We start from the raw sequence: 26,809 nt of genomic DNA, 5'->3' as shown, positions 1-26,809 counted from the left end.
TCATATGACTAAAACTAGGAATATAACATATACTGTTGGTTATATCTGAAAATTAAACCCCTAACATAAGTGTAGTATGCAAGTAATAAAGAGGCAAAAAAATGTTTTTTGATGTCAAATCAACAAACTTGTTCATTGCATTTTATGCCACAAGACATTTTGATGTTCTTACCAAAAATGCCAACCATAGACTCCCTAAATGTTTTTAGCTGAAACAAGGCCATGAGATAGAAAAGGATTATAAACTTGCATTCTATCCTACACTAAACAACTCTGTGTATCATCAGCTGTAAAAATATCCAACAGGATATATCAATATTGACAAGCATATATACAACACTAAAACATGTGCAAAATTGTGCAAATACTATAATTTAACATTACAAAAAAATCATTAGTCCGTACAACCCAGAATAAAAGTCCAAATTCTTAGGGAACTAAACATATACAGTATATACAGTATTATCCTCCTCCACAATAATAGTGCTTTAGTACTTCAATATATATATCTTTCAAATAGTGCCACATAAAACATGCTCTTCACCAGCTCCACCATCAGTGGTAAAAACACAAGTTTAATGATGTCAGTCCTTCCAAATGTGCAAACTCTTAAAGTTTAATTCACTAAATTAGGATCATTCTTTCAGAAAGTGGCACCATAAATCCTCCCTTATTCATTACCCATAAAGCAGGCACCAAGAGGTATAGGGAGGAGAATGCATACATAGCGGAAAAACTATCTTAATCAAAGTTTAAAATAAACAGCAAGCATTAAGAATTGCACTCTTTCTATACCCAGCACTAAGGAAAAACCGCGTAAATACTGTACTGGCCCCTGAAAGCGATCTGGCAGAAGCTGAGCCACCGGAATCGCTTTCAGCCGACAGTCGGTTTTACAAATGTAAACAGAGTCTGTTTAAATTAGCCCGTTTCCACCGACGTATGATATACACTGGTGGCAGCAAAAGGGTTAAAGCATCCGCATGGGCAATTTTGCATTTTGCCATGGGTGCACGCAATTTTAGTGTTTTACATGATTAGTATCTTTTTACCCAACACAACCCGATCTTTTATAATTCATCAAACAAATGGGCATTATATTGTGTTTGCATGTAATAACATTCCTTTTAGTCTATTTTTTCTTAAAAAAATATCGTTTTGAGAAACATTTGCACAAATGCTGTGAAAAACTGTGTGTGCAGGTTTATTCTACAAGGCATCTGCTTTCAGTAAATATATAATTGTACAATTGATAAACATTTTATATAAGAACAATTAAAGGATATCTAAACTCAAGAACACTTCCTGTGAGCTGAACTGAACGCACACAAACAATTACTAAACTACTAATTCTCTCACTCAACATTGTGAGGAACACATGTTTGAAGTCCAACCTGGACGGGAACCATGACTCCTTTCATAGATACAGTGGCTGATTGAGTGGAGTCAGCCTAGAGTAGGAAGTGTGTTATTCACAGAATTACCCGGTAAAATAAAGGAACCAAGCCTAAATAAAGAAACAGAACGCAGCAACCTAATCTAAGGCCTGGTAAGCTGCACAATATTTTTTGTTTTTGAAATTAGATATGCTTTAATTATCATTGCAGTTCTATTTGCCTTACCTCAAATTCTGTCAGTCTGGAAGTTATGTCCTCTAGAATACATATGTGATCAGCACAGATACTCTTTAGTTTGCTCCACTGCTCCTCTATGTCCCTGCACTCATTCATGTATGCTGCTGTTTTGTCTTCCGGAGCTCTCTTCTCCAGAAGCCTGGTTTCAGTGTACAATGTATCAAGGTGCATCTTCTGGTCATCTAATGTCTGTAAGAGAACCTGAAAACAAGAGGCCGGAGACCAGTTATAATTTCTTATAAAGTGCAAAAACCTTTGTAGAGCAAATAGTCAGAAGCAAAAGGCTAGCTGTAAACAAGAGGAATGAAATTAAAAATTAACAAAAAATTAACAAGAGGAAAAAAATTAACAATGAAGCTTCCCCTGCTTCCCAATACTGTAGTTAAGTCACGTGTTGACAGAGGTCTGATCCACATCCGTATGCACATGTATTGCTCAAGTATTTATCCAAGTTCCCGCAGTGAAGTAAACATAAGTGGAAACAGGACTTGGGTACCACTTCAGATGAATAATGGGAAGAGATCCTCTGGCTACTCTTTAAAATGTCTCTGTCCCAATCTAACAGACTCGCTCAACTAATTATGCTGCATAAGGCCTATTGAACCCTGAAGTTCCTTCATAATTTTAGATTGTAAGCCCTCACGGGCAGGGCCCTCCTTACCATCTTGTCTTGAATTGTATTGTGATTATAATGTCTTCCTTATATTGTAAAGCGCTGCACAAACTATGGGCACTATATACATCCTGTATAATAATAATAATGTGGGCAACTTAATTCATAACTAAACTCAGCCTTTAGTGACTCTCTCTTGAATGATGCTACTACTTGCATTCTGGGATATTTTGATGCCACTACTCTGGATTAACATCTGGTTGATGCTGTATCCAGGGACTATTCACTGCAAGAAGGTATCCCACAATATCAATGCCACAAGATTGAAGCAGAACTAATACAGGGGCCAGCACCTTTTCGAACACCTGAGGTGCAGACGGGAGCCCGAAAGGGCAGGGCCACGGAATGGTAGTGCACACCAAAGCATAGGAATTGTTTGTGCAGTGGAAAGATGGGGGTATGTACAAAGAAATCTTTGATGCCTGGACGCCATACACCAAATGTCAGACTGAGGACGACCAGACTGGAAAGCTGCAATCAAAGAGACAAAGCTCCAGCATTTGTGCAGAGAAGAGTTTTTTCGAGAGAGAAAAAATAAAGAAAAAAGGAAAAAGCAAAAAGTAACTTTGTCTTTAAAGCAGCAGAACTGCAAAAAAAAGGTGTCGTTCCTCCTAGAACACTAGCAAAAAACTGAGCCATGCTGGTAGGAGGAGGGGTTATCCTGGGCTGGCCTACAGTTTTTCTTTGTTTTCAAGTGTCCAATCTTCCAAGGCAACAGTATAACTCAAAGATTTAAGACACCCTGTGTCCCTCTAAAGACAAGAAAGCAAAATGTATTTTCCTCCTAAGCTATGCACACTGCATATAGGGTAAAGTGCACTGCAAGATAAACTAACAAAACAAATGGAAAAGTAAAGTCTGGAAAAAAAACATGATTTACACAGCTTTAATTCCTTAATAAGGGAAATAAAACAAAGTGACAGAGAGAAGGTTTAGTGTGTTTAGTTAGGGTGTTTGCATTATATGTTTGCTATGGTGACATACTTTGTACTGTCAGCTCTCTCAGTTCTTATTGTGACACTTCATTCAAGGAGATGAAATTACCTGATTGTAATAATGAGCCAGTTTTCATAGAAGAGAACAGCTGAAATATTTGCACAAGGAATTTTCACCATTCAATGCTCACGTTGCAAAACACGCATATTATGTAAAATGATAATATCTGATATCAGATGATGTCAGATGAGATTTTGTTCACCGGGTATCTTGTTCACCACTGTTTTTTTTCAGTTGCCCGAGCTCCTACTCAGACGTTTTCTTCTCAGGCTCCTGCTTTTATATCGATATATATTTTACTACAAACCCTTACCTATCTTTTTTGGTGGATCTGTCATAAAAGAAAAATGTGGGCCTCCTTCTGAAAATGCTAGTTGCCAGAATGCGTATGCTGCAATCCCCCGCATTGCATGGGTTAACTGCTTGTTTTTGTCTAAGGGTATTGTGTAAAGGACTTTTACTTACCTGATCCCCGCTTTCAAAGTCTCCAAGACCAGCGCTTGTGGCGTCCGTCTGCCAAAGGACATCATGTCATCAAATCACGTCTAATGCAGGGCCCATAGTCCTGCATTATATGTGAGGATGCCGAGGGACAGTCCACAAGCCAGAGTGGAGGAGAGAGAGAGGAGCAGAGGGGAGAGAGGTGAGCATCTGGGAAAGCGCGTATTAGGTAAGTAAAAGTACTTTAAACAGATCCCTCAGCTATTAAAATCAGTTAACTCTTGCAGTGTGCAGTAGCCCCAACCACAAGGGTAGTATTTTATTTTTTACCTGGAGATAGGCATTAAATACCCATTTGGGTAGGGAAGAGCCCTCCCGCAGGCTACCTCATCTGTGTGTAACTGGCTCCCCAAAGTCACTTTACTTCATTTCCCAGCCAGTCGCAGCTGTCATTATCATGAACAATGCAGGACCAGCAGTCTTGCATTGTATGGGAAAATATCAGGGTTCCGTCCACATTTTTGCACTTATTCCTTTCCCCCACCAGACAAACAAGCATTTAACTCATGCAGTGCGGGGGGACCACACTGCATGAGTAAATTTCACAACAGCCCGAAGTTGGGCTTTAGGGCTTACAAGCCCCATAGTGGCAGATTTAAGGTGTGTATAGATAGCCTTTAAAAGCTTCTCTGAGCCCTGCCTGCATCACGCTGCACTCATGTTTTGTTCAGCACAGTGCAAGGAATCTGAAAACGACACATGCGTTGGTGTGCACAGATTAAAACAGGACACGCAGCCTAAAAACATACAACATGTATAATTAATTTTACCAGCCAAAGGTCATTCTGCAGTTTTTTTGATTCAGGTATCTCTGCCAGATAGCACAGCCAGGGCAGTGACTGACTGCACAGTGTTAAGCAACAAAGACCTGATTGACTGACCCCCAGTCCCAGGAAGGCAAAAAAGATGACTATAATAATGGTATCTAATTATACATGAAATTATTTTATGGGATATGTAAATGAATATAATATGTTTTTTTTGTTTCTTCCTAAACTTCATCTTTACAAACTAGAAGGTGGCAAATCAGTAAATGTGTTTACTATTTTCACCCTTTGTAAAAAGGTAGAAAATCTGTCGATGGGAAAATAATGCCATGTCAACTGGACCTTGAGGCACCTAAAGCACTTAGAGCCTGATCAGCCTTCATTTGCCGAGACAAAATGATTTCAGACTTTCAGCTAAGAAAAAAAAAACGTGGGAGGTTGGAAATGTTGCATGCATTTTCATTAAAACCAACCTTTGCCTGTTGAAGTGCCAGCTCAACTGTTGCAGGGTCACAGAGCCCTGTTAGTTGTGATTGTAATTTGTGTTGACATTCCACTATTGTTTCTCTCAACAACCTCCGGGTATCTAGATACTTCTGGCTGGGCTGGTGATCCAGGGCTATAAACATAAATTATGACAGCAATGCATAAATAGATTCTCAGTGAAAACTAATGTTTTCTATACACATTCACAGAAACATGTGCACTGTTAATACCAAGCCAAACTTTGCATAATGTAATTACTTAAATGAGAGAATCTTAAAACAAAATGAAACGTGTTTTAAATCTGGTATGGGCATTAGAGACAAGGAGTCTCCTGATTTGATCTTAATTATAATTACTTTTTAATGTGTTCTTTTTTGTAATCTTTGTACATATTGCGCAATGCTATAAGGTAAATGGTAAAAGAATGATCAGGTATTTAAAACTGGTAAGGTCTAGTTCAGGGTTCTCTCTCCTATCTGTCTGTTAAAGTGAACCTGTGTGTGACAAAATTATAAAAGTAATGTAAGCAGCAGGTAGCTGACAGCATAAGCTGTCAGTAAAACCCTCCTGTGGTATAAACGTTTACTGCATTACTGTCTCAAGCCTCTCAAAATAAAAATAGCGACTTTCCCCAAATCCCAATGCCTATAGATATAAGCACTAGTCCTTAAGTGACAATGCCCAGACCTGTCAATAGGCTCTTCATGTATCATGAATAGGATTGTGGGGTAGGGACAGGATTGTGTGTCTTATCACCACTAACAGAGCATTAGAAGCATGAGCGTGTCACTAAGCTTAATTTGGGCTCGTAAGGATTTTTATATTTCAGAGCACATACTCAAAAAGCTAAAGCCTTCCGGGGGATCAGAACTCTCTCTTCATCAGGGATGGGGAACAAAATGATATAACACAATATAAGCTTATTGTTTTGTATTGTTTTATGTTATTTTGTTTCCTAGCCCTGATAAGGGGGAATTCTGAGCCCCTGAAACATTTTGGATTTCTGATTACATGTTGTGAACATTTTTACTGGACTAAATCAAGCTTTGTGACACTCTCATCCTTCAAATGCTCTACAGATTACTCAAGGAACACATTACGGTTGACAGACAGCTTTACCCCTACTTCTGTCCACTCAGGGATCCAGCATTTCACCAACACATACCTATTATCTCTACTACAAGGCAGTGGAGAATGTGGGGGCACTGCTGGAGAAGACACTTCTAATAGAAAATGCATATGCTGACATATACATGCTGCTTATGTTATTTTTATCATCTTAGTTTAGATACAGGTTTTGCAGACCCCAAAGAGGAAGAAAGGGTTGTTGGTGTCTTTACTCACTACAGCATATCAATCATGGCAGACCACTTGTTTTATATTGAGCAGATGGTGTGTCATGCTAAATAGTTCATATATCCCTATGAAGATAGCAGTTAGGGACATCTCCTCGGCTTATATTCGGGTCAATACTTTTTCCCAGTTTTTTTTGGTCAAATTAGGTACCTCGGCTTATATTCGGGACGGCTTATACTCGAGTATATACGGTAGTAGTGGGTTACTTTATAAACTGTGTTGAAGACTCTATCACATATGAAGAAATGATAAGTTCCACATAGGAAACAATCAGAATGTTATGAAACGAGGAGATATAAAACTTCATAATTAGACAAACTCAGAGTACACTTGCTGGGATATCCATGAGCATAATTGACTATGGATAAAATAATGCATGCATTTGGAAAATATATGTACAAACCTTCCTGGAATTGCTTAAGTTCTCTTTCCATTTGATTCTTTGCCTTGTCATAGTGGACAGTGATGTTTTTCAGACTTGCTTCAATGAAGACAGGAGCTGCAGGCTTGGAACTGAGTGAACTTGCTTTTGATCTTAAATGTTCAACTTCTGAGTGCAAGTCACAGAGTTTAGCCAACCGAAGCTGTAAATCATAATATTACATTATCTGAGTATTAGTAAATGGCACACACAGGAAAAACAGAACAAAGGCTGTCTGCTTTCAGGGATGTTTAAAGTCCAATTCTACCCAATTTTTGTTTATTTCTCTGTAGCGCAAGGGAAAATATTATCTTACTGGCTGGCTGGCCCTTCCCTACTGTATCCAAAAATAAAAATTGCAATTGACTGGTGACTGGCTTTAATGGTTTAGGGTCTGAATATATATTTCATTTATTAGTTTAGTAGTTCTGAGGATTTATACCAGCTTTTTCTGAATGTATGCAGTCTTTGTTTTACAAATAAATATTTAATATGCAACAAAGTATTTCTAAAGCACTGTGAGCTAACTATGGAGTGCAGATAAGAAACTTCCTGCTTTGAGGATTGCTCAATCTCACTGGAAGCTCAGAATGAGCTGTCAGCTCACTTGGTGTGTAAATTTCAGCTTGAGCTACTGAGCTCTGTAAACATACTTTTTAGAACATGTAATAAAAAGACACATGAAATTCAGCCCAGAGATCCAGGTACTGGCTAGATTGAAGACTGTATATTAACTTGAATTTTAAAAAAGAAAATAATATTTGTAAAGTGTTAATTATTTTATTCCTTGCCATAATACAGAAAGAAAGAAAATATATACAAAACCACATATCCCTTGGATAAAAGACAGCCCTGCTCTCCTGCTCATGAGATGCATAAAAGGATATTACTCATGTGGCGTAATAAAATCAGATGAGCTATTCAGGTTTTTAAATAAAACACTCTCAATGTGATTTTCTTGTCTCCAGATGGAATAGTGATTGCATTGGCAACTATAGTAGTTATTTTATACAATCGCAAACAATATCTGGATGGAAAAAATATATTACACTGGTCTGAATATGGCTATTTAGAGTCAATTAATGATCTGTGATGTACACTGGGAAATGTATGCACTGCCAGCAATCTTCAAAGACCTTTAATAGAAGCCATGACAAATGCCAGCAAATGGGCTGTGTGTACACTCATTAATATTCATAAATAATTAAATCTGCCTAGATAATGATAACTTCACTACATGAAGGAATGTCATGAGATAACCAAAGGAACTTCTATACAGTCTAAAATATGCCTTGAAACAGATGCGTTTTAGAAAGCAGTGTGAAGGGCAATGAAAGCTTGTATAACCCTTAGCAAGCAAACATAAAAAATGTTTTAACTTGCCTGACTAGTGTGCACAATGCACATTGTTATTGCTGTTTGCTTCGACAGGCCATTTTGTGTCATGTTCAAGGGTTAAATGTGCCTTTTTGTGAAAGCAACACATCTGTTTAACACAGTAAGGCCCCTTTTAGATGGGCACATTCAGTTCCGAACCGCAGAGGATACATACACAATATTATCAGACCCATGTTGGTCTATGAGGAATCGGATCCGGTATGGTCAGGTCCGCCGAAACTGAACTCTGATCCGTTTGTTTTTCCGGACCCGGCTGGAGCACATCCATGTCCGTTAAGATCCGGCTGCCCATAGACTAACATTGGGCTTCCAATCAGATCTGCCTGAAAAACTGACAAGCAGATCTGATCAGAATGCCCATGTGAAAGGGGCCTAAAAATATAATGGAAATTATGGTAGTTAGTTAAAGCTGTAAAAGTGTATAATAGTGCAGGTCACAAACCAAAACTATTAGGAAAGCCTTACCTGTGTACTCTCTTTCATTGCCTGCAAAGGAAGGTCCTGGGACAGTAAGGATTGAGTCGCCAGCCATTCCTCTTCCAATCTTATCTTTTCTTCTAGGTTATCCAACTCTTGAAAATAGTCAGTGATAGCATCCTGATACAAAATACCCTTATTAAGCTCTTCTATTTGCTTGTTTATGCAATTCCATTCAGTCTGCAATCTTTCCAGGGATGCTTTCACTTCATCTTCAGGGAACTCTTCTGTGAAAATACATATAAATCACAAAATACACAGATACATTAGTCTATAAAAAAAAGTTTAAGCCCAGCTCCAGCTTCTGTAGAGAATTTATATCTAGTTTTTCCAGGCCTGTTAAAGTAAAAACATTCAGTTTTCACCGCAATACTCACCTTCTCCGTCACACTTTCCGCCAGCGCCAGTCCTCTTCCAGACTGAATGACTCCCAGCATCATTTAACACAGCCATGAGCCCATGCTATTGTGGACACACCTCCAGGAGGGTGCTTTATCACACCACACTGGACTCACAGGAGAATGCTGCAGAGAACAGTGCTCACATCACAACATGAGTCATTCTATGCGGCATTCAGGACCACCCACCAACAGAGGAGAGAAGAAGCCACAGGAATGTGATCACATGTAATCAGCCATAAGATGCCTGGAATTTAGGCAAGTATGGAAAAAAAATCTTTAAAAGTATAGGTTCTGCCAACAAATCCTGGAGTTTTGCTTATTTTGAAAAAATAAAAGTATAAAGTAATACAGGTCCCCCAAAGCAACCCATGAATCCTGCAAACACTGACATTCTATGGGAGTTTAAGCAATTAAATTATGTATTACTATACACAATGGGCCAGATTTACTATTTAAATGTGCAAAAAAGTTAAGGAAACCTATGCTTGCTTCATTAGTAAATTAGGGCTGATGCATTTGGTGAACCATCACGCATCCAATGCATCCCTGCTAGTAACTGACATGTCTAATTGACTGTATTAATTGATATCAGAAGATTTTCACCCATCTTTATCATCACTATTCTTTCCACTCATGAACTAATAGTCTTTTTTATCTAAACGTAATAGGCCATGTAATAAAACAAATACATACAAGTACAAACCTGTAACTTGAATAAATGTATCATACATACAGCAGAGGGCGCTACACAATATAAAAATTGAAGACACACTGAGTTCCACATTACTGACATTAAAATAAATTATATCTATCTTAGGAAATGGAATTTTAGAAGACAGACAGCTCATCAGGATTTACTAGCATGATACCATGAAAGGACTGGAATGCACCTTCTAGCATGAAATAGAGGGTGATAATCCTAAATGAAAATCATATGTTAAAAAGGTTATTTCAATTGGTCAAGTAAATACACATGATGAAAAACCAACAGGTATGCATAGCTGTTTGTATGCTAGGTGTTGATTAAATATATTTTTTTTCAAAGTAAACCTGTCATAAGGTAAATACAAGGGGAAACCACACTGGTGACTTTTACCCAGTTGATTGGCTAATACTGTATACTGAACTGCTAACTGTATTACTTTCTGTGTGCCTGCACTGGAACATATAAGATCAGCAAAGTAAAAAAATGCATCCAAGGACCCTAACTATTGACACTAACTATGGACACTGTCCTTCCTTCTGGAGAGTGGCTACTTTTGTAGTAGTGCAACTAAGCCCACGTACAGCTAAACACAAGAAAAAGTGATTTGGGAAGCACAAAAGTTGTTTATACTTTTCCAGATAACTACTCCTGTGTTTAACATAGGTGGTCCGTGTGCATGAGACCTAATGGCCTGCATTCCTCTGGATCAACTGTGGTTATTATAAGGTTGTGTATATTTGCAGGCTTTCTATTTATTTGTCTTTTTTTATCCTTTATCCTTACCATAACTAACTACTTTTTATACTCAATAAACTTGTGTCTTTTTTCAACCTGCTTAATTATGTAACTATGCTATGTGTGCGAAAGTTAAATCTCTTAACAGTTTCTACACAATGGGGTCTATTCACGAAGCAGCCGAAGGATCTAGCCGTAGCTTCGGCCGATCCTTCGGCTAGCTTCGGCCCCAGGACCCCTTCGGCTCAGTAGAACCGAAGGGCTGCTGTACGGGCTATTCACTATAGTCCGTACAGCTCCCGAACTTGGCCGAGCGGCTTAGTCGAGCCAAAGGCATATGCCTCGGCTCGGCTGAGCCACGCTGAAAGCCGAAGCTGGCCAAGCGAACTCGGGTCAAACTCCTTCTGCACTTCGGGTCGGCCGAACATGCTGTGCAATGCCGCTCCTGGAGTCTCCCGCTCCCGGCCGCCAAGGAGAGAAACACTGCTTTTTGTTTTTTTTTTCTTATTCTGACACGGAGCCGTGTCAGAATAAGAAAAAAGTTTCTCTCCTTGGCGGCCGGGAGCGGGAGACTCCAGGAGCGCCAGGGAGAGTTAGGCTGTCTGGAGATCTGTGTCCCTGGTTAGCTGGTAACCAGGGACGCTGATCTCTCTGCAAGTGGCCAGAGCCAGCCATAAGATCACGGCTGGCTCCGCCCAGCTGTCAGAGGCAGGCTGTCGGTCGGCCAGCTTCGGCTTTCAGCACGGCCCAGCCGAGCCGAGGCATATGCGCTCGGCTCGCTATAGTGGATAGCCCGTACAGCAGCTCTTCGGTTCTACTGAACCGAAGGGGTCCTGGGGCCAAAGCTAGTCGAAGGATTGGCCGAAGCTACGGCTAGATCCTTCGGCTGCTTCGTGAATAGACCCCCTAGTCTTAGAGTGACAGGGAATTACCTCATGGCTTTGACATGAGACTAAAACCATGACAGACAGCAGTCAGTTTATTTGGAGCTATTCGGATAGCTTTAAATTGCATTGCGCAGGGTGTCAAAGGTGCCAGCACGAATTAGATTACAATGCAACCAGGAATTATGGAAATTTAGGTTGAATCCATGTTGTATTTAAATCTGAATCTCAACCCTAGAAGATGCCACACACTTAAGTGAGTATGAAGTTGTATGGTTTGCAAATGTACTGTACATTCTTTTTTTCCACCTCAATAAGATCATCTGTCAGCCTCCTTGTCTAATAATCCTCTCGAAGTACAAGAGGTTATAGAATTGGATGTGATCCAAAAGACTGTAAGGATTAGTCAATAACAAAAAGAACAATAACTTAGAGAACCCAATTAGAATATATATTTCAAGGTCCTGAGTTCTTTAAGCTAAATTCTGACTGGTTGTTATATTGTGTCCTGTACTTTACACTTCAGCTTAGTTCCTTGCACTTACTGAATAAGTCTATATGTGATGTCACTAAAGCAGTGTATCGTGTAACTGTTAGAGTGGCCATCAATATAGCAAATTTAGAGAAAGGGGATGCAGCCACAGATCCCAAAGCCAGACCTTGCATATGGTAACAAAGCAGTGGCTGCTTACCCAGTGTACTATAATAGTTTATCTGGATAATGTCCTTAGAATTAATTGCTTCACTAATTTTTAGTAGCAAATGTACTTATTTTTTCTTCATTTCTGACTTGCTTGAAATAAATAGTAAAAGGCTTTGTAGTGGCTTTGTTACCATTATTATTAAAGCGACAATACATTTCACGTGAACACTCACAGTAAGACAGTAACACATTTGTACTTGCAACATGAGATGGCAATTTAGTGAATTTGCCTATATCAAAGAAAGGAAGGCAAATAAAGCGGAGAGGTGTTAGCTCAGGGAGGGCTAAAGTTGACAAAACAAATAAGACAGGAAATGAAATGATATGTGCAAGGTTAGCAGTCATTCAGACCCATCACAACAATATTTGAACAGCTGTAGAAACTAAACATTAGTCAGCTGGCTGTTGCAAAAATCTTCACTGTTCCTCTAGCAAGGGCGGTGAAACTGACTCAATGCTCCTCATACAATGTTCATATAAAAATGTACCTGAAAAGACATATACCCTCATATATCAAATGGAAACCTACGATTACCAGACCCCCAAAGTAGAATAACAAGCATGGCAAACCTGAATAAAAAAAAGACTGCATGTATTTGCTTTAAAGCAAAATGTAGAAGTGCCTTTTCTGATCTGAACAATTGAGGTCCATAAGAGAGGAGTAAAGTTGGCCGTACACTGCTTAGATTTTCGAAAAAAACTTTCTTTTGACTTTCTATGGAGTCAAATTGCCGATTGATTTTGATCGTAGTGACGATCTGAATTTCTTGAATTAACTACATTCTAACAGTGAACGTGGTTTGCGTTGGGGAAACTCCATTAATTCCAAAATGGAATGTTAAAATCAAACAAAATTTTCTTCAACATTCGTCAAGTGTCTGGTGCATTATCAGGTGGTAAAGAAAGATCTTTCTTGCGAACATTCGGAAATCTAGTAGTGTATGGCCAGCTTTTTTTTCTTATCTGCTAGGCTGGACAGAAATGCTTCTGCTATATCAATCTACATTGTGTTTGATGGCTGCTTTGTGTCACAAAAGAAGAAAGGTGTTGGACACAAACTTTATTTTCTAGTACTGGATCAATACTCTTGCAATGCTACTTTTTATTCCAAGCAGCATATTCAGAATCTGTAAGCGGTCTCAGGTGAATAGATATGAATACTGTACTTTAGTTAAAGTAGATTTAAACTGTAACTAAATAAAATTGTGTACGCTAAAGCACTGTGTATCATGAACAATTTTCTTTATTTAATATAATACTTGTTTCACTGTTCTTTGCTGCATCTTAGTGCAGTTGACCTCCCGCAGCCTCTTTGCAATCACTTCCTGTATGCAAGCACCCAAGCCATTGGCATATGGAAATTCTTAGGGCAGGTTTCCTAATTGGGACAACAGTGTCTGCATAAAATGTGTTGAAATGGCCACTTGTAGTCTCCATGAGAAGTCCATGTGACAGAATGACAATGCAGGAAACCAACTGGGAGACAGGGACGGCCTGTGTCACACTATAACAGGAGGAACCTGAACGAGGATTATCATTGCAGGATGCATTCATTTTTAAAATGCTGCAAAAGGCTTCAATTACTGAAATCACTGAAATCACAATAATATGTCAAGGTTTTTAGGAGGTTTTAGTGGTTGGATTTATATCTTCGTTTTTTTTGTTTTGGTTGTGTTTTTATTTAAATATGTGTACCACTACCACTACTTATGTTATCTTATCTTTGGCAGAAAGAACCTTATACATTACTATAATTCTAATTTGCTCTAAATTTGAGATTTATTTATGCCAAATGTGTCCACAATTACAAATGTTAGTAAAGATTAAAACTGCAATATGTCTCTGCATACCTTGCTTACACAGTTCCAATAGGTACTGTCCATGTGCAGCCGCCTCTCCAAACTTTGGGGTTCTTTCTGCTCTTTCTATCTCTAAAACCTAGAAAAGAGGGTTAAGAATAGCAAATGATAATACAATATTAGCCAAAGAATCCTTCTATACAGCAATGTATAATAAGGACTAAATATAGGCACATTTATATCAAAATGTAAAGGTAACTGCATGCATCAAGCGAAGAATAGCCACACTTAAGCAATATGTTAAAGTCTGGCTGCATAACTAAGGCTGGCCATACACTGAGTTATTTTCCACAGACTCTTGATGAAGCGGCAGAAATTTGCTTTGCTTACCTGACATATTTCGATCAGAAAAATCGAATGAGTCGGGTGGAAGATTTTTAGCTGAACAGTGACTGCAATCAATCAGCTGTAGTCATTGTTCAAGTATTCTGAAAGCAGCACACCCTCCGCTATAAGATTACAATGACCCAGCAGGAGATTAATTTCATCCATGCTGACTAAAGCAAACCGAACAGCCCTGGATTTGAACATGAACTGAACATGTTCTTAATGATATTCAAATGTACGTCACCAGTAGCCTGGGGGTTAAGGTATCCAAAGACATTAATGGACTGTTGCCTGCTGATTATGGTTAAAGAAGAACTCCAGAAATTGTAAAAGTTAACCCTTGCAGTGAGGCTACCCTGTAGTGCAAGGGTTACCTGCTTGTTTTTCTCTAGGGGTAAAAATAAAGAAGATATACTCACCCGATCCTTGACCCTGTGGCAGTGACCACGCACCCCTCTCTCCCCCCGCTCCGGCTGTAGTATGTCCATCTGTGTCTTCACATCTAATAGACTTGTATTAGAGGTGATGACATCACAAGGTCCTTAAACTGCCAAAGCCTGGGGAGAAGAGGCTGCAGGGACTGGATGATCAGGTAAGTATATCTTCTTTGTTTTCACTCCCTAAACAAAATAAGTAGTTAACCCTTGCAGATCAGGTGTAGCCCACTGCAATGGTTAACATTTCAAAATCCTGGAGTTCTGCTTTAATCTGAAAAATAACTGCATGTCTGGGATCAGTCTGCAACCTCTGCAGACACCTTCTGGCTGTCAGTTCAAGGGAAAATTTGATTTTCAGGATAGACTTTCCAACTAATCACCAATGTACACTAAAATAAGACTGGCACCAGAGAGGTCTGCTCAGTGCATAAACATAAACATTTGGCTGATACCAACATGCACACTGATGTCAACATTGTTCTCTACAATTTCTTAGCAGTTAGACCTTCCGACTGCCATTTTATGCCTATAAGTAACCATAGTGTTTTCTAGTATGCTGATATATAGAACTGAAACACAGTCATCAACACTGAAACTCTTAACTCAAGAAAAGCATAAAAACATGGGAACATGTATAAGCTGTAAAAGACCAAAATTATTACTAACAGGCGCCAAGTGCACTATTTCTAGGTCATATATCCAACTTATTAGACTATAGAACAGGGGAGCCCACAATTTTTGTGTTAAGATCTACTTTTCAAATGGCGAGCTACATGAAACCTACCAACGAAAAAAAACCTCCCTCGCTCTCTCTCTCCTTGCTGTCTCTCCTTTCTCTCTCCCTCCTTGCTACATGGGAACATGTATAAGCTGTAAAAGACCAAAATTATTACTAACAGGCGCCAAGTGCACTATTTCTAGGTCATATATCCAACTTATTAGACTATAGAACAGGGATGCCCACAATTTTTGTGTTAAGATCTACTTTTCAAATGGCGAGCTACATGAGATCTACCAACGAAAATAAAACCTCCCTCGCTCTCTCTCTCTCCTGGCTGTCTCTCCTTGCTCTCTCTCCTGGCTGTCTCTCCTTGTTCATACTCCTGGCTGTCTCTCCTCTCTCTCCTAGCTGTCTTTCCTCGCTCTCTCTCTCCTGGCTGTCATTCCTCGTTTTCTCTCCTGGCTGTCTCTGCTCTCTCTCCTAGCTGTCTTTCCTCGCTCTCTCTCTCCTGGCTGTCATTCCTCGTTTTCTCTCTTGGCTGTCTCTCCCTGCTCTCTCCCCTTCCTGTCTCTCCTAGCTCTCTCTCCCCTGGCTGTCTTTCCTCTCTCTCCTGTCTGTCTCTCCTGGCTCACCTTGCTGTATTTTGCAAACAGTGCAGTGCAACAGGCTGTGTAAACTAATATTCTTTGAGGTAATACATAGCACTTCAACCACCAGTATCCACCAGAAAGGTGTCATGGAGCTTGGCTCAGCAGACTCAGGCTAATAGGTAATCATGTGTGCACAGCTACACCAAAATGGAATAAAGGGGCCACAAATTCACAGCCTCCGTGATCTACCAGCATCAGCTTAGAGGGCTACTGGTATGCTGAATGTTTTTATTACATTCCCTTTGATAAAATGGGCAGCCAATACCCACTGAGATCTAAGAACAAGGTTATTAATGTAAAGACGGCTAAATCACAGATCATACCTCCAGCCGCTACATAATGTAACAAAACCCCCATTCATAGTCACTTCCTTCCCGCTTCTCCTTTTACCTTTACTGCGTCTTTTATGTCTGATGTGTCTCTAATCTTTCTGTAGTTACTGATCTCTGCAGCCAGAATGACAGACCTGGATTTAATCATCCAGTTCAACAGCTCAGCAGATTCCTCATCAAACCTAAGGACAGTGGGAATAAAACAAGAATTGAAGACACAGAGGTAATTTAAGTACCCTTTTATTAAACTGAATAATGTCTACCTTTAAGAACCTGGATAAAACTTTGCTAACAAGCTTCAAACAACTGCCCACAATGTAGGTGTGCAAAATATATGCTGCTGATAATTTTAAAATTAGGATAGAGAAGCTTGTAATAATATAAATTTAAGAGTACCATAGAGTGCTCACATGGACAACATGCACAGGCAAGGTGTAAAAATGGGCTAGCTAGACTTGGGTTCAAAGATTACAGCATCTGACGTATAGGGGGCGATATAAAAAGAATGTCGCTTAGCCACCATTAAAAAAGACCTACATTATAAGTTTTCAGTGTGATCACAGGGGGAAAGGAGACGGAAGAAATGCTTTGCAGCCAGACTTATTTCATCATCTCAGCCTAGGCTAAGTCATCTTACTGGAATTCTAAGATAGCTTTTCAGAAATAAAAGGTACAGCTTATTGGAAAAAAAATAGCGTTGTATATTGTGACGTCAAGAATTGCAAATTTGTATAGTTACTAGGAACACAATTTTAAGTATTTTACTGTCTTTATTGAGAAATTAACAAAGGATAAAATAAAATAGTAAAAGTATGGTTAACAGTGTATTTGAAAACTCACGTTTTCTTTTCCTCGGCATCCAGGCTCATTTGTCGCTTCTTCGCTGGTGGTGGAGGAGGGAGTTCTTGTTTTATTAGAAGGGTACTACTGTGTTCTGTCACAGTCACTGTCTCAGTAATAACTTTCCGGGACACTTGCTTCACTCCAAATGTGGTTACTGATTCGGTCACCTAAAGCACAAAAGGCAAGTGAACACAACATTGTTACTATCAAAACTTTTACCAGATACAAAGATAACCTCTACAAAAGAACTAATCATATTTTCTGAACAAAATTACCAGTGAAAAACACCTAGCATACTAAAATGGTACACATGTAATAAAATGAAACCAAGCAGCAGTAATCCAACCATATCAGAAAAACAACTGAAGCTTGTTACTTTAAGGATTTTCTATCGTAAATGGTTAAAATTTGCTGATTTTAATGGATATTTTTTTTATTGTTAGGCAAAACTGCAAAAGATGGCCAAAAAGATAGTTAATAGCCACTCTTTTTTTTCATTTACATTTCAAACACAAAACAAGAGTCCTAAATGTTCAGGTTTATTTTCCTTTTTTCACTAGTAGGCAGTCATTCCAGTGTTGCTACACGCCACCTTTAACCATTTAACACAATGTACATACAGGCAAGTTAGAAAATAGAAAAAGCAGTTCTTGCTGTAATACTTGCTTTGTCTCTAGTGCTTCGCCGTGTAGAAACTGCTTCACCACCAGTGGCACTCAATAAAGTTCTTGTGAGCCCAAGCTGTCATGGACACAGCTTTTGGGGGTGCATCAACATATGAGCCTGGGCTCACAATACAATACTGCAGAAAGCAGAGCTGATGTCATCATATCAGTGCCGCTCTTTGTAGTAATGAAGACTACTAGCTGCTGCCACTGCAGAAGAGGACCCAAGGACATCACATGACTGGCCAGAAACCGCTTTAATAAAAATGAACTCAAGGTGCAAACACTTTCATTTAAATATATTCCTCCATACCCACAAAGCAAAAAAATTAACTTTGCGTAAACCAAATACCTTTGCAAACCGAGATAGCAGAGGTAAATGTACTGGTTACATCATCTTTGTGATGTACATAGCCTGTGCAGAGAGCAGAACTGTGGGAGGGACCCAGTATGCCCCACCACTACAGGCTGGCTGCAGAAGACTAGGGGTGGGGGAAGTACATACAAAACCAGTCACCCTGCACAAGGAGATAGAGCAGCAGTGACTGGTCTTTATTACAGGAAACTACTGCACAGGCGCAAAATATAGTTTTTCACACTGGATTACTGCACAAATCTAGAAGAACATGACTCTTGTATTTGGACAGCACTTGTTTCACTCAAATTTAGAGCTCAAGGTATTTTAAGAGAATAGTTTTTTTTAAATTAGGTGCAGGAGGGGAGTTTGATGGGGGAGGGGGAGGTTTTTTTAAACATTAAAGAAATGTTGATACATTTGGCAGGTCTTTAGGCCCGTTTCACACCTGGGCGTTTTGTAACGCGTTCGTACGCTCTGCAAAACACTCAAACACCGAAATCTCATTATTTGCTATGGGTATGGTTCACACCTGGGCGTATTACAGTCTGTATGAACGCGCTACAAAACGTCCTACGCATAAAGAAGTACAGGAGCTTCTTTGGGGCGTTTTTGTCGCGCGTTTCCATTAGGATACTGCCAAGTAGCCCTCGGAAACGCGCGTTTTTTTACCGCGACACGAAACGCGCGACAAACGCGCATATTCGATACGCCTAGGTGTGAACCCAGCCTTAGCTTTTGAGTAGCTGGAGATAAAACATATGTTCTGTATGTTTATTTTCTAAATAGCAATTATTTTATTATTTGTAAAAAGACTATTTATCCTCCAGAGGAAATAGTAAGCGAAACATTTAACATATGAGCCATATAAGCCTGGCAACATACAGGACTGCTCAATAACAAAAAACAGGGATAGTCAATCACAACACTTTCAGAGAAGTAGCAAGGTCCAGGGTTATTGCAGAATTGCTGATTAGTCTAAAACATCTTTTAGACACAATACCTGATTAGTATAATCTTCCAATACATGCACTAGTTCATCCCATTTTTGAGCAAGGTCTTCCATATCATTCTTCACTTTCTGCGATGCTTTGCTACTGCCAATAAGCAGAACCACGTCCTGGGCCAACTCATGCAAATGGTCAAATGTTTGCTTCTTCATTCCTAATTCTTCCTTTAAGCTCTAAAATGACACGAACACGATACAGTTTTTTTTTTCACATTTGAAATATTTGAACACTCTCTTTAACAACACTTTAAAAAATCTCACTTGGTTATGAAAATACCCTGACATCGGTCAATTCTAAGGGGTCTATTCACAAAGCTGCCGAAGGATCCAAGCGTAGCTTCGGCTGATCCTTCGGCTAGCTTTGGTTGTGGGAGCCCTTCAGATCAGTCGAACTGAAGGGCTGTTGTATGGAGGGCTGCTGTATGGGTTCTTCACTATAGCCCATACAGCACCCGAAGGCGGCCGAGTGGCTCAGTCGAGGGAAGGCATATGCTTCGGCACAACTGAGCCAAAGTGACAGCCGAAGCGGGGCGAATGGCCAGCCGAAGGCCTCGCAAATGACAGCTGGCCGGAGCCAGCCATGATCTCACAGCTGGCGCTGCACAGTTGTAATGACAGATCAGCGCCCCAAAATGACCTGGGGACGCTGAACTGTCTTTAAACAATAACAACTGGGCGGAGCCGGCCATGACATCACAGCCGGCCCCGCCCAGTTGTTATTCCTTGGCCGGGCAGCCGAAGGCAGCCGTTGTACAGCTGATTTCAACCAATGTACGGCTGAAATCAGCTCACTTCACTACGGCTCGGTTATTCACTCGGCTGCCTTCGGCAGCTTTGTGAATAACCCCTTAAATGTTTACCCATTTCCAAAGCGCCGCTTGCAAAAAGAGCTGAAGACATAATAATGACTGTGTACAGTTTTTTATTTATTTCGTACTTTGAAGCCGAAATGTTCTTATTCATTATTTTCAATGCGTAACATTTTTGTTTGTTTAATAACTTTGTTATGCATTGAGAAGTACAAATGTACACAAAACAGTAATTAAAGGGGATGAAGAGATACAATAACTTGTGTTTGCTTTCAATCTTTTCAGGGCCAAGGAAAATGAATGGTAATGAATGACAGGAAAGGATGCATAACGTTGACACTAATCTCCTCGTTACTTGGTAAAGCCTCACTTCCCTCAAGCTTGGTTTTACCCTTGTCTTTTCTACAATAAAATTCCAGACATAACATACATACTGTACTCACCGCCAGCCTCCTCACATTCACACTCAGCTCATTCTGGTCTTTGAAGTCGCTCCGCTGGACTTTTTTTAGAGATTCTTCTTTTTCCTTTAGCCATATCCTGAGCAAGCTCTAGATGCACAAAAAGAGTATTGAAATTGTTCAAAGAAATACTAAGAATACTGATATGAAAAAGATCATTGAATTGATTCTGACTCACAAAACATAAACTACTGTACATATGTTCATAATTATATTTTAAGCTGTGTTTGAAAAAAAAAGTTATTTTCAAAATGAATGAAGTCAGATTTTTCAAAGTGTGGGTAGTGAGCCACTGATGAGACTGCAGGGTGCAGGATTACCGTGCAAGACCATTTTGTGGAAAGATAGCCAGGTACTACTGGCAGTAACCACAGACAGTATGGGGAAACCATTTGTGTTCAGAGAGAAGACAGCTTCTGATTGTATGCTGGCAGTGATTTCTAATAGTAGAAGTCGGCATTCAGAAAATGCAAAGGTTATGATAGTGGACTAAAACAAAGCAATTCTTAGAAAAGAACTTGTGCATATGAGGTACTCCCTAAAAAGAACTTAATTTCCTTGTGCACACTATGTATGACCTGGTCCCCCTCATTCCCCGTGTCCATTCTGCTGGTATAATCGGTGAGACATGGCATGGCATCTCTCTGTCTCAGGAGCTGTTGCAACCAACATGTTTATATGATGCCATTGTTTACAAGCATTATTAATCAATTGGATGTCATTGCATTATTATTATGTATATATAGCTGATTTTTAAAGGTGTCCATACACTGTACGATTATCGTACGAGAATCGCTGGAAATCCCGCGATCGTACGATAATCGCAAAGTGTATGGAAGGCGTGTGACTGTTTCTACTGTACAGTCGCACGTCTTCCGTCGAACAAGCAGGCTGGAAAACCTGCCGGGAATCGTACGATTCTCGGCGGGTTAGTGGCCTGCTTGTTCGACAACTGCCGAACGGGCGCACGCGCACACTGCCCGTTTGCAGCCATCGGAAAGGCCGACCCTCATTGCAGTCATCGGAAGCCCGCCCCCCAGGGGGGTGGGCTTGCGATGATGGCAAATACGATCTGCCTGTCCTTGATGGGCAGATCCTACGTTTTTTTAATTACTTTACAACCCTCACAAGACAAAAGTCTTGCGAGGGTTGTAAAGTGTATGGCCACCACATCTTTTTTCAAGAAAATACTATTGGTCCCAAAAAAAGACAATATAAAGCAAATGAGGCTCTTCTATTTCCAGACAATGGATGAGAATTGCTGGAACACAGCCAGACTAACTGTTGTAGGTGAAGAAAAGGTCAAACAAATTCAATTCAGTAAATTACTTACAGCAAGAATTACTAAAATGTTCCCATATTAGCAGCATTATAAAAACTGTGTGCAAGTTTTGCAAAAACTAGTCAACTAAATGTAAGATATCTGCAAATGATTATGCATATGTGAATATTATATATGGATATATTTGTGTCTAGTAAATTCGCCAAATTTGACAATACGTCTTAGAGTGGTCCTTGGCTGGCATCAGTGCACACTCAAACATGCCCATACGTGGCATTATATATCTTGCAATTTGTCCAAGAAACAGAATTGGAACACACATGGCCAAATACCTCTTCATAACTACTCAATCAAACTAGGGAATGATTGGCCTTGTTGCGAGAGATATTTCAGTAATTTGGAAAACGTTTGCATACCAAATACTTTTAACAATTCCTAATGTCTTAAATGGCATGATGTTGTCTGAAGCACAGCATCACACCCCTGAATATCTGCACAGCACACATTTAAAAACTTCCACTAAGCACTAATACAAAGTGCAAGAGAAAATATACACTTAATTTTTTTTCCTTTTTATGTAGATGTAAATTAAAACTATGGGGTCTCTTCACGAAGCAGCCGAAGGATCTAGCCATAGCTTCGGCTGATCCTTCAGCTAGCTTCGGCCCCAGGACCCCTTCGGTTTAGTAGAACCGAAGTGCTGCTGTATGGGCTATTTACAATAGCCCGTACAGCTCCCGAAGTCGGCCGAGCGGCTCAGTCGAGCCGAAGGCATATGCTTCGGCTCGACTGAGCCGAGGTGAAAGCCGAAGCTGGCTGAGCGGCCGGCCGACAGCCTGCTTCTGACAGCTGTGCGGAGCCAGCCATAATCTTACGGCTGGCTCCGGCCACTTGCAGAGAGATCAGCGTCCCTGGTTACCAACTAACCAGGGACACTGATCTCCAAACAGCCCAACTCTCCTGGGCGCTCCCGGCCGCCCAGGAGAGAAACACTGCTTTTTCTTTTGTTTTTGACGCAGAGCCGTTAGCTGTCGTCAGAATTAAAAAAAAATAATAATAATTTTTGGCCACAGGAATGCATTGCTAGATTCCTATTGGATATTTCAATATGCAATAGCCAATAGCAAACTAGCTATTGCACCCGCCCATTGCTGCTGTCAATCAGCAGAGGGGACCTGCAATTCTCCATCAGGTCCCCACTAGTGATTGACGGCAGCAGTGGGTGGGTGCAATAGCTAGTTTGCTATTGGCTATTGCAAATTGAAATAGTCAATAGGAATCTAGCAATACATTCTTATGGCGAAAATGTTATTTATTTTTTTTGACGGCAGCAGAACCGCCGGCCAATAGAAAACAGTTGGGCGGCGCTAGCTGTCACTGCTAGCTCCGCACAATCGTTTTCTATTTTTTTTTGTACTTTTTTAACGCTTAGCGGCATTTGGCTATTCACTCACTGCTGTTCGGCATCTATAAGAATAGACCGAACAGCAGTGAGTAGCCTGCCGGAGGTCCGGCTTAGCCGATCCAGATGTTTGATCGGCTGAATCGAACTCCTTCTGCACTTCGGGTCCCGAAGCCACACGAATCCACCCAATGAAATCAGCCATACCAGCCTGAATTGAATAGCCGAACAGCGTTCGGCTCACTTCGCTTCAGGTCGGTCGTTCACTCGGCTGCCTATGGCAGCTTAGTGAATAAACCCCTATTTTTTCTGATTTATTAAAAATCCCTGAAACTACAAACTTGGGCTGAATGCTTCCTGAATTCTACATTTACACCCCACATTTACACCCCCATTCTACATTTCTACATTTACACGCCCATTCTCCTTCCTAAACACACATGCACACACACAACAATTATGTTTACTGCATTAAGTATTTAAAATATGGCCTGAAATTACAGATTATTATTGTATCCCTAGTAATTGTAACTGAACTTGTATTAGCATTAAAGTGACATTAAAGTCAAAAGGATTTTAGGCTATTTCAAATGCTGATTAAATTACTTTCAATGGATGCTGTTCCTTAATGTTTAACCCCTTAAGGATCAAGGCCTTTTTTTTGTTTTTGCACACATGTTATAATCTACATTTTAGGGCTGAAAATTAATTCAGAAACTACACATTATATAGTTTCTGAAAGCCAGGACCCTGTAGAATTGTAGAAGTTGCAAATTTTTATAATGCTCGTTATTAGCGCTACTTATTATCAAACCCCAAACGTTTGTGAAAAATGCACTTAAGTAAAATATAGTGCCCCAGAGCACAGTATAATACTCATTTTGTTTTGTAAAATATAAAGGATGAGGTTACAATGAATAAATAGATACCCAACATGCCCAGGTAAAAAATGTTGTGCGTCCATGAAACAGCGACAAAATTCAGTAGCCCAAAAAGTCCATAGACAACGATTTAGTGATACTTGTAAATTGTGGCCCTAGAATTATTGCTCTCACTCTGGCATGCGCGGTGATACCCAACATGTGGAGCGCGATCGTCGTTTTCGTACGCGTGTTTAAGTGAAGACGCTCATGCTCGTGGGGACTTTTAAAACATTTTTTTATTATTATTTTTACATTTATTTTATTTAATATTATTTTTAAAACCTTTTTTTTTTTAAGCATTTACTTTAATTGCTAAAGGCTTATAAGCCCCCTATGTGATATCATAGTGGCGGTGACAGGTCCTCATTAAGGTGATAATTTGGCAGTGACAGGTCCTCTTTAAGGTGATACTGGGGGTCCAAAAGACCCCCAGTATTACCTTTCCACTTTAAATAAGCTTTTGAAGTGCAGATCTAACTTCAATAACTTATTGCTCGATTTCAGGTCCCATCGCATCGCTCCTGGTCCCATAGAACGTAGAGTAGAGCAGTGCACGGAAGTTCGCTGCTCTCCTCCCCAGCTTTCTGCTGGCATTTGACATACCAGTCCCGGACCCGCAGGAGGGGCAGCGGAGCCTGGGAAACATGGTGTTGGGAGAGTCACCAGAATCGCTTCTATTGTTAAGCCGGCCGCTGGCTCTACTAGGTGAGGGAACCTGGTATGTGTTCCCTCACCTCCCGATCTACTGAGCCGACCTGTGACAGTCTCATTGTCACAGGTCGGCTTAGAACTATGAGGTGAGTGGAAATCACTCATGTCATAGTTCTCCTTTAAACAGTCACGGCAGCTGTTTAAAAACTCTTAAGGACCCATGACAGAATAATCCCGTCATGGGTCATTAAGGGGTCAAAAGTTTTAGTTTCCTGTAGAATCAGCTGGTCCCCTGAGCACTGGTTCTGACTTCCTGTATTAAAGTGACTCGTTTCTCAAGTATACTGCTATGGAGTCACCCTTGTGTCTACTAGTAAGCAATGTGTGTCTCCACAAACACACAGACACAGCAAATCAAGCTACCCACCTCCCCCCTGGCTCCCTCTCCTCCTTCCACCCTTCTTCGGGCTAATAGTTGAACAGTTTCTGGAGTCTGCACTGTAAAAAAAAAAGACTACACTTTCAGGTGTCGGTGAAAAATCAAATAATTTTGATTGGATGTGAATCTGTAGGAACTCTTATCAATGCAGTTCTTATGAAAAAAATTACCTATGAGAATAATTATTCTACAATCATATAACTAATTTAATGAAAATTCTTAACTGTTCCTCATCATTCATTTTCTGGTTTATGTGATAATTCGATTCATAGTAAAAATTAAACAAGTTACACACCATCTGAAACAAGAAACACTGTGTGATAAAACTCATTCCAACACCTTCAAACATTTATATTATCCATTGAAGTCTGTCTTTTATCTCTAGGGCTCTGAAGTCTACAATGGTCTATACCTGTTCTTCTAGAAGCTTCTGCCAGAGGACAAGAATTTCCTGCAGCTTACTCCAGTGTTCCTCTGTCCAACGGCAAACCGCTGCCCATCTTTCTCCTAGTTTCTAAAGAGAATATAGAAAATCTTTAGGAAAAAAGTATAGTGTTTCTATCCATGATTCCATAAATATATATACATATACAGTATATATACATATACTGTACATATATATACTGTATATATTATATATAGTGGACAGCTGAGCACAGCTTCTAACACATACATATAGATGCTGCAATCCATAGCAGAACATGCATGTATATCCAGGTCCAGTCTTTTTTTTAGGTTATATTGAAAAATAAACCTGGCTATACACTGCTCTATTTTTTTTGTTCAATGCATGGGCTGAACAAATAAAAATAGAACAGATTCCTCCAAAACGCTATACGTGCATTGATCGAGGAATCCTCATTGTTTCTTTTGTATTCTCACAACAACTGGCAGCCACTGTCAGAATACCACAAACAGAACCAGCTAATTGGCTGCTGGCTCTGTTCGTTCAAAGATTTTGCGACCGACTCCTTCGATAAGCTGATCAAAGGAATGCCGTCTAAAAGGGTGCAGATACCCAATGTGAAATATGCACATACATTTTCAATAATGTATGGCCAGCTTAAACCACTGGGTATATTGCAAAATAAATATATTAATGGGGTGTTTTTTTTTGTTTTTTTGTTAATTCAATCTCTTCAGATACAATCAAAAGTCAATTTAATGGTGGAAAATAAACAAGCAGTGTGTAGACGACAGAACATTTAGATTGCAGCAACAAAAATCGATGGAGGTGTGGCTAGTATAAACAATTACACAAAAACAACCAAATGAAGTAGGGTCTCTCCCATGGTGTAGACACAAACAACAAAATGAAAGATGTGCTTTTGTTTTGCACTATTTCATGCAATTACACTAATAACACAGTTCCCACCTGCTACTGTTTATACTGTATATCAGTATTCATAAAAAGGAACTAGTACTAAATTAAACAGAGTGCTACATGATTCAGCTTACCATACATGCATATAGTGTATATACTGTATGTGTGTATATATATATATA

General features: G+C 39.8%; 1 protein-coding gene across 1 annotated transcript in view; it reads right to left on the bottom strand.

Annotated features, from left to right (window-relative positions):
- Window positions 1-26,809, bottom strand: part of LOC108786943 (utrophin-like) — a 583,766-nt gene that overhangs the window by 407,375 nt on the left and 149,582 nt on the right. Inside the window, exons 14-23 of the mRNA XM_018556366.1 lie at window positions 25,716-25,817; window positions 20,589-20,696; window positions 19,331-19,510; window positions 17,305-17,474; window positions 16,523-16,646; window positions 13,989-14,076; window positions 8,698-8,936; window positions 6,817-6,997; window positions 5,045-5,190; window positions 1,623-1,835 (exon numbers count right to left, since the gene is read on the bottom strand). Of these exons, the coding sequence (XP_018411868.1) occupies window positions 1,623-1,835; window positions 5,045-5,190; window positions 6,817-6,997; window positions 8,698-8,936; window positions 13,989-14,076; window positions 16,523-16,646; window positions 17,305-17,474; window positions 19,331-19,510; window positions 20,589-20,696; window positions 25,716-25,817 (1,551 nt within the window). The remainder of the gene's footprint in view (window positions 1-1,622; window positions 1,836-5,044; window positions 5,191-6,816; window positions 6,998-8,697; window positions 8,937-13,988; window positions 14,077-16,522; window positions 16,647-17,304; window positions 17,475-19,330; window positions 19,511-20,588; window positions 20,697-25,715; window positions 25,818-26,809) is intronic.

Source organism: Nanorana parkeri, unplaced genomic scaffold (genome assembly GCF_000935625.1).
Source record: "Nanorana parkeri isolate BGI_ZX_2015 unplaced genomic scaffold, ASM93562v1 scaffold235, whole genome shotgun sequence".
NCBI lineage: Eukaryota > Metazoa > Chordata > Amphibia > Anura > Dicroglossidae > Nanorana > Nanorana parkeri.
This window is presented reverse-complemented; position numbering and strand designations above follow the sequence as displayed.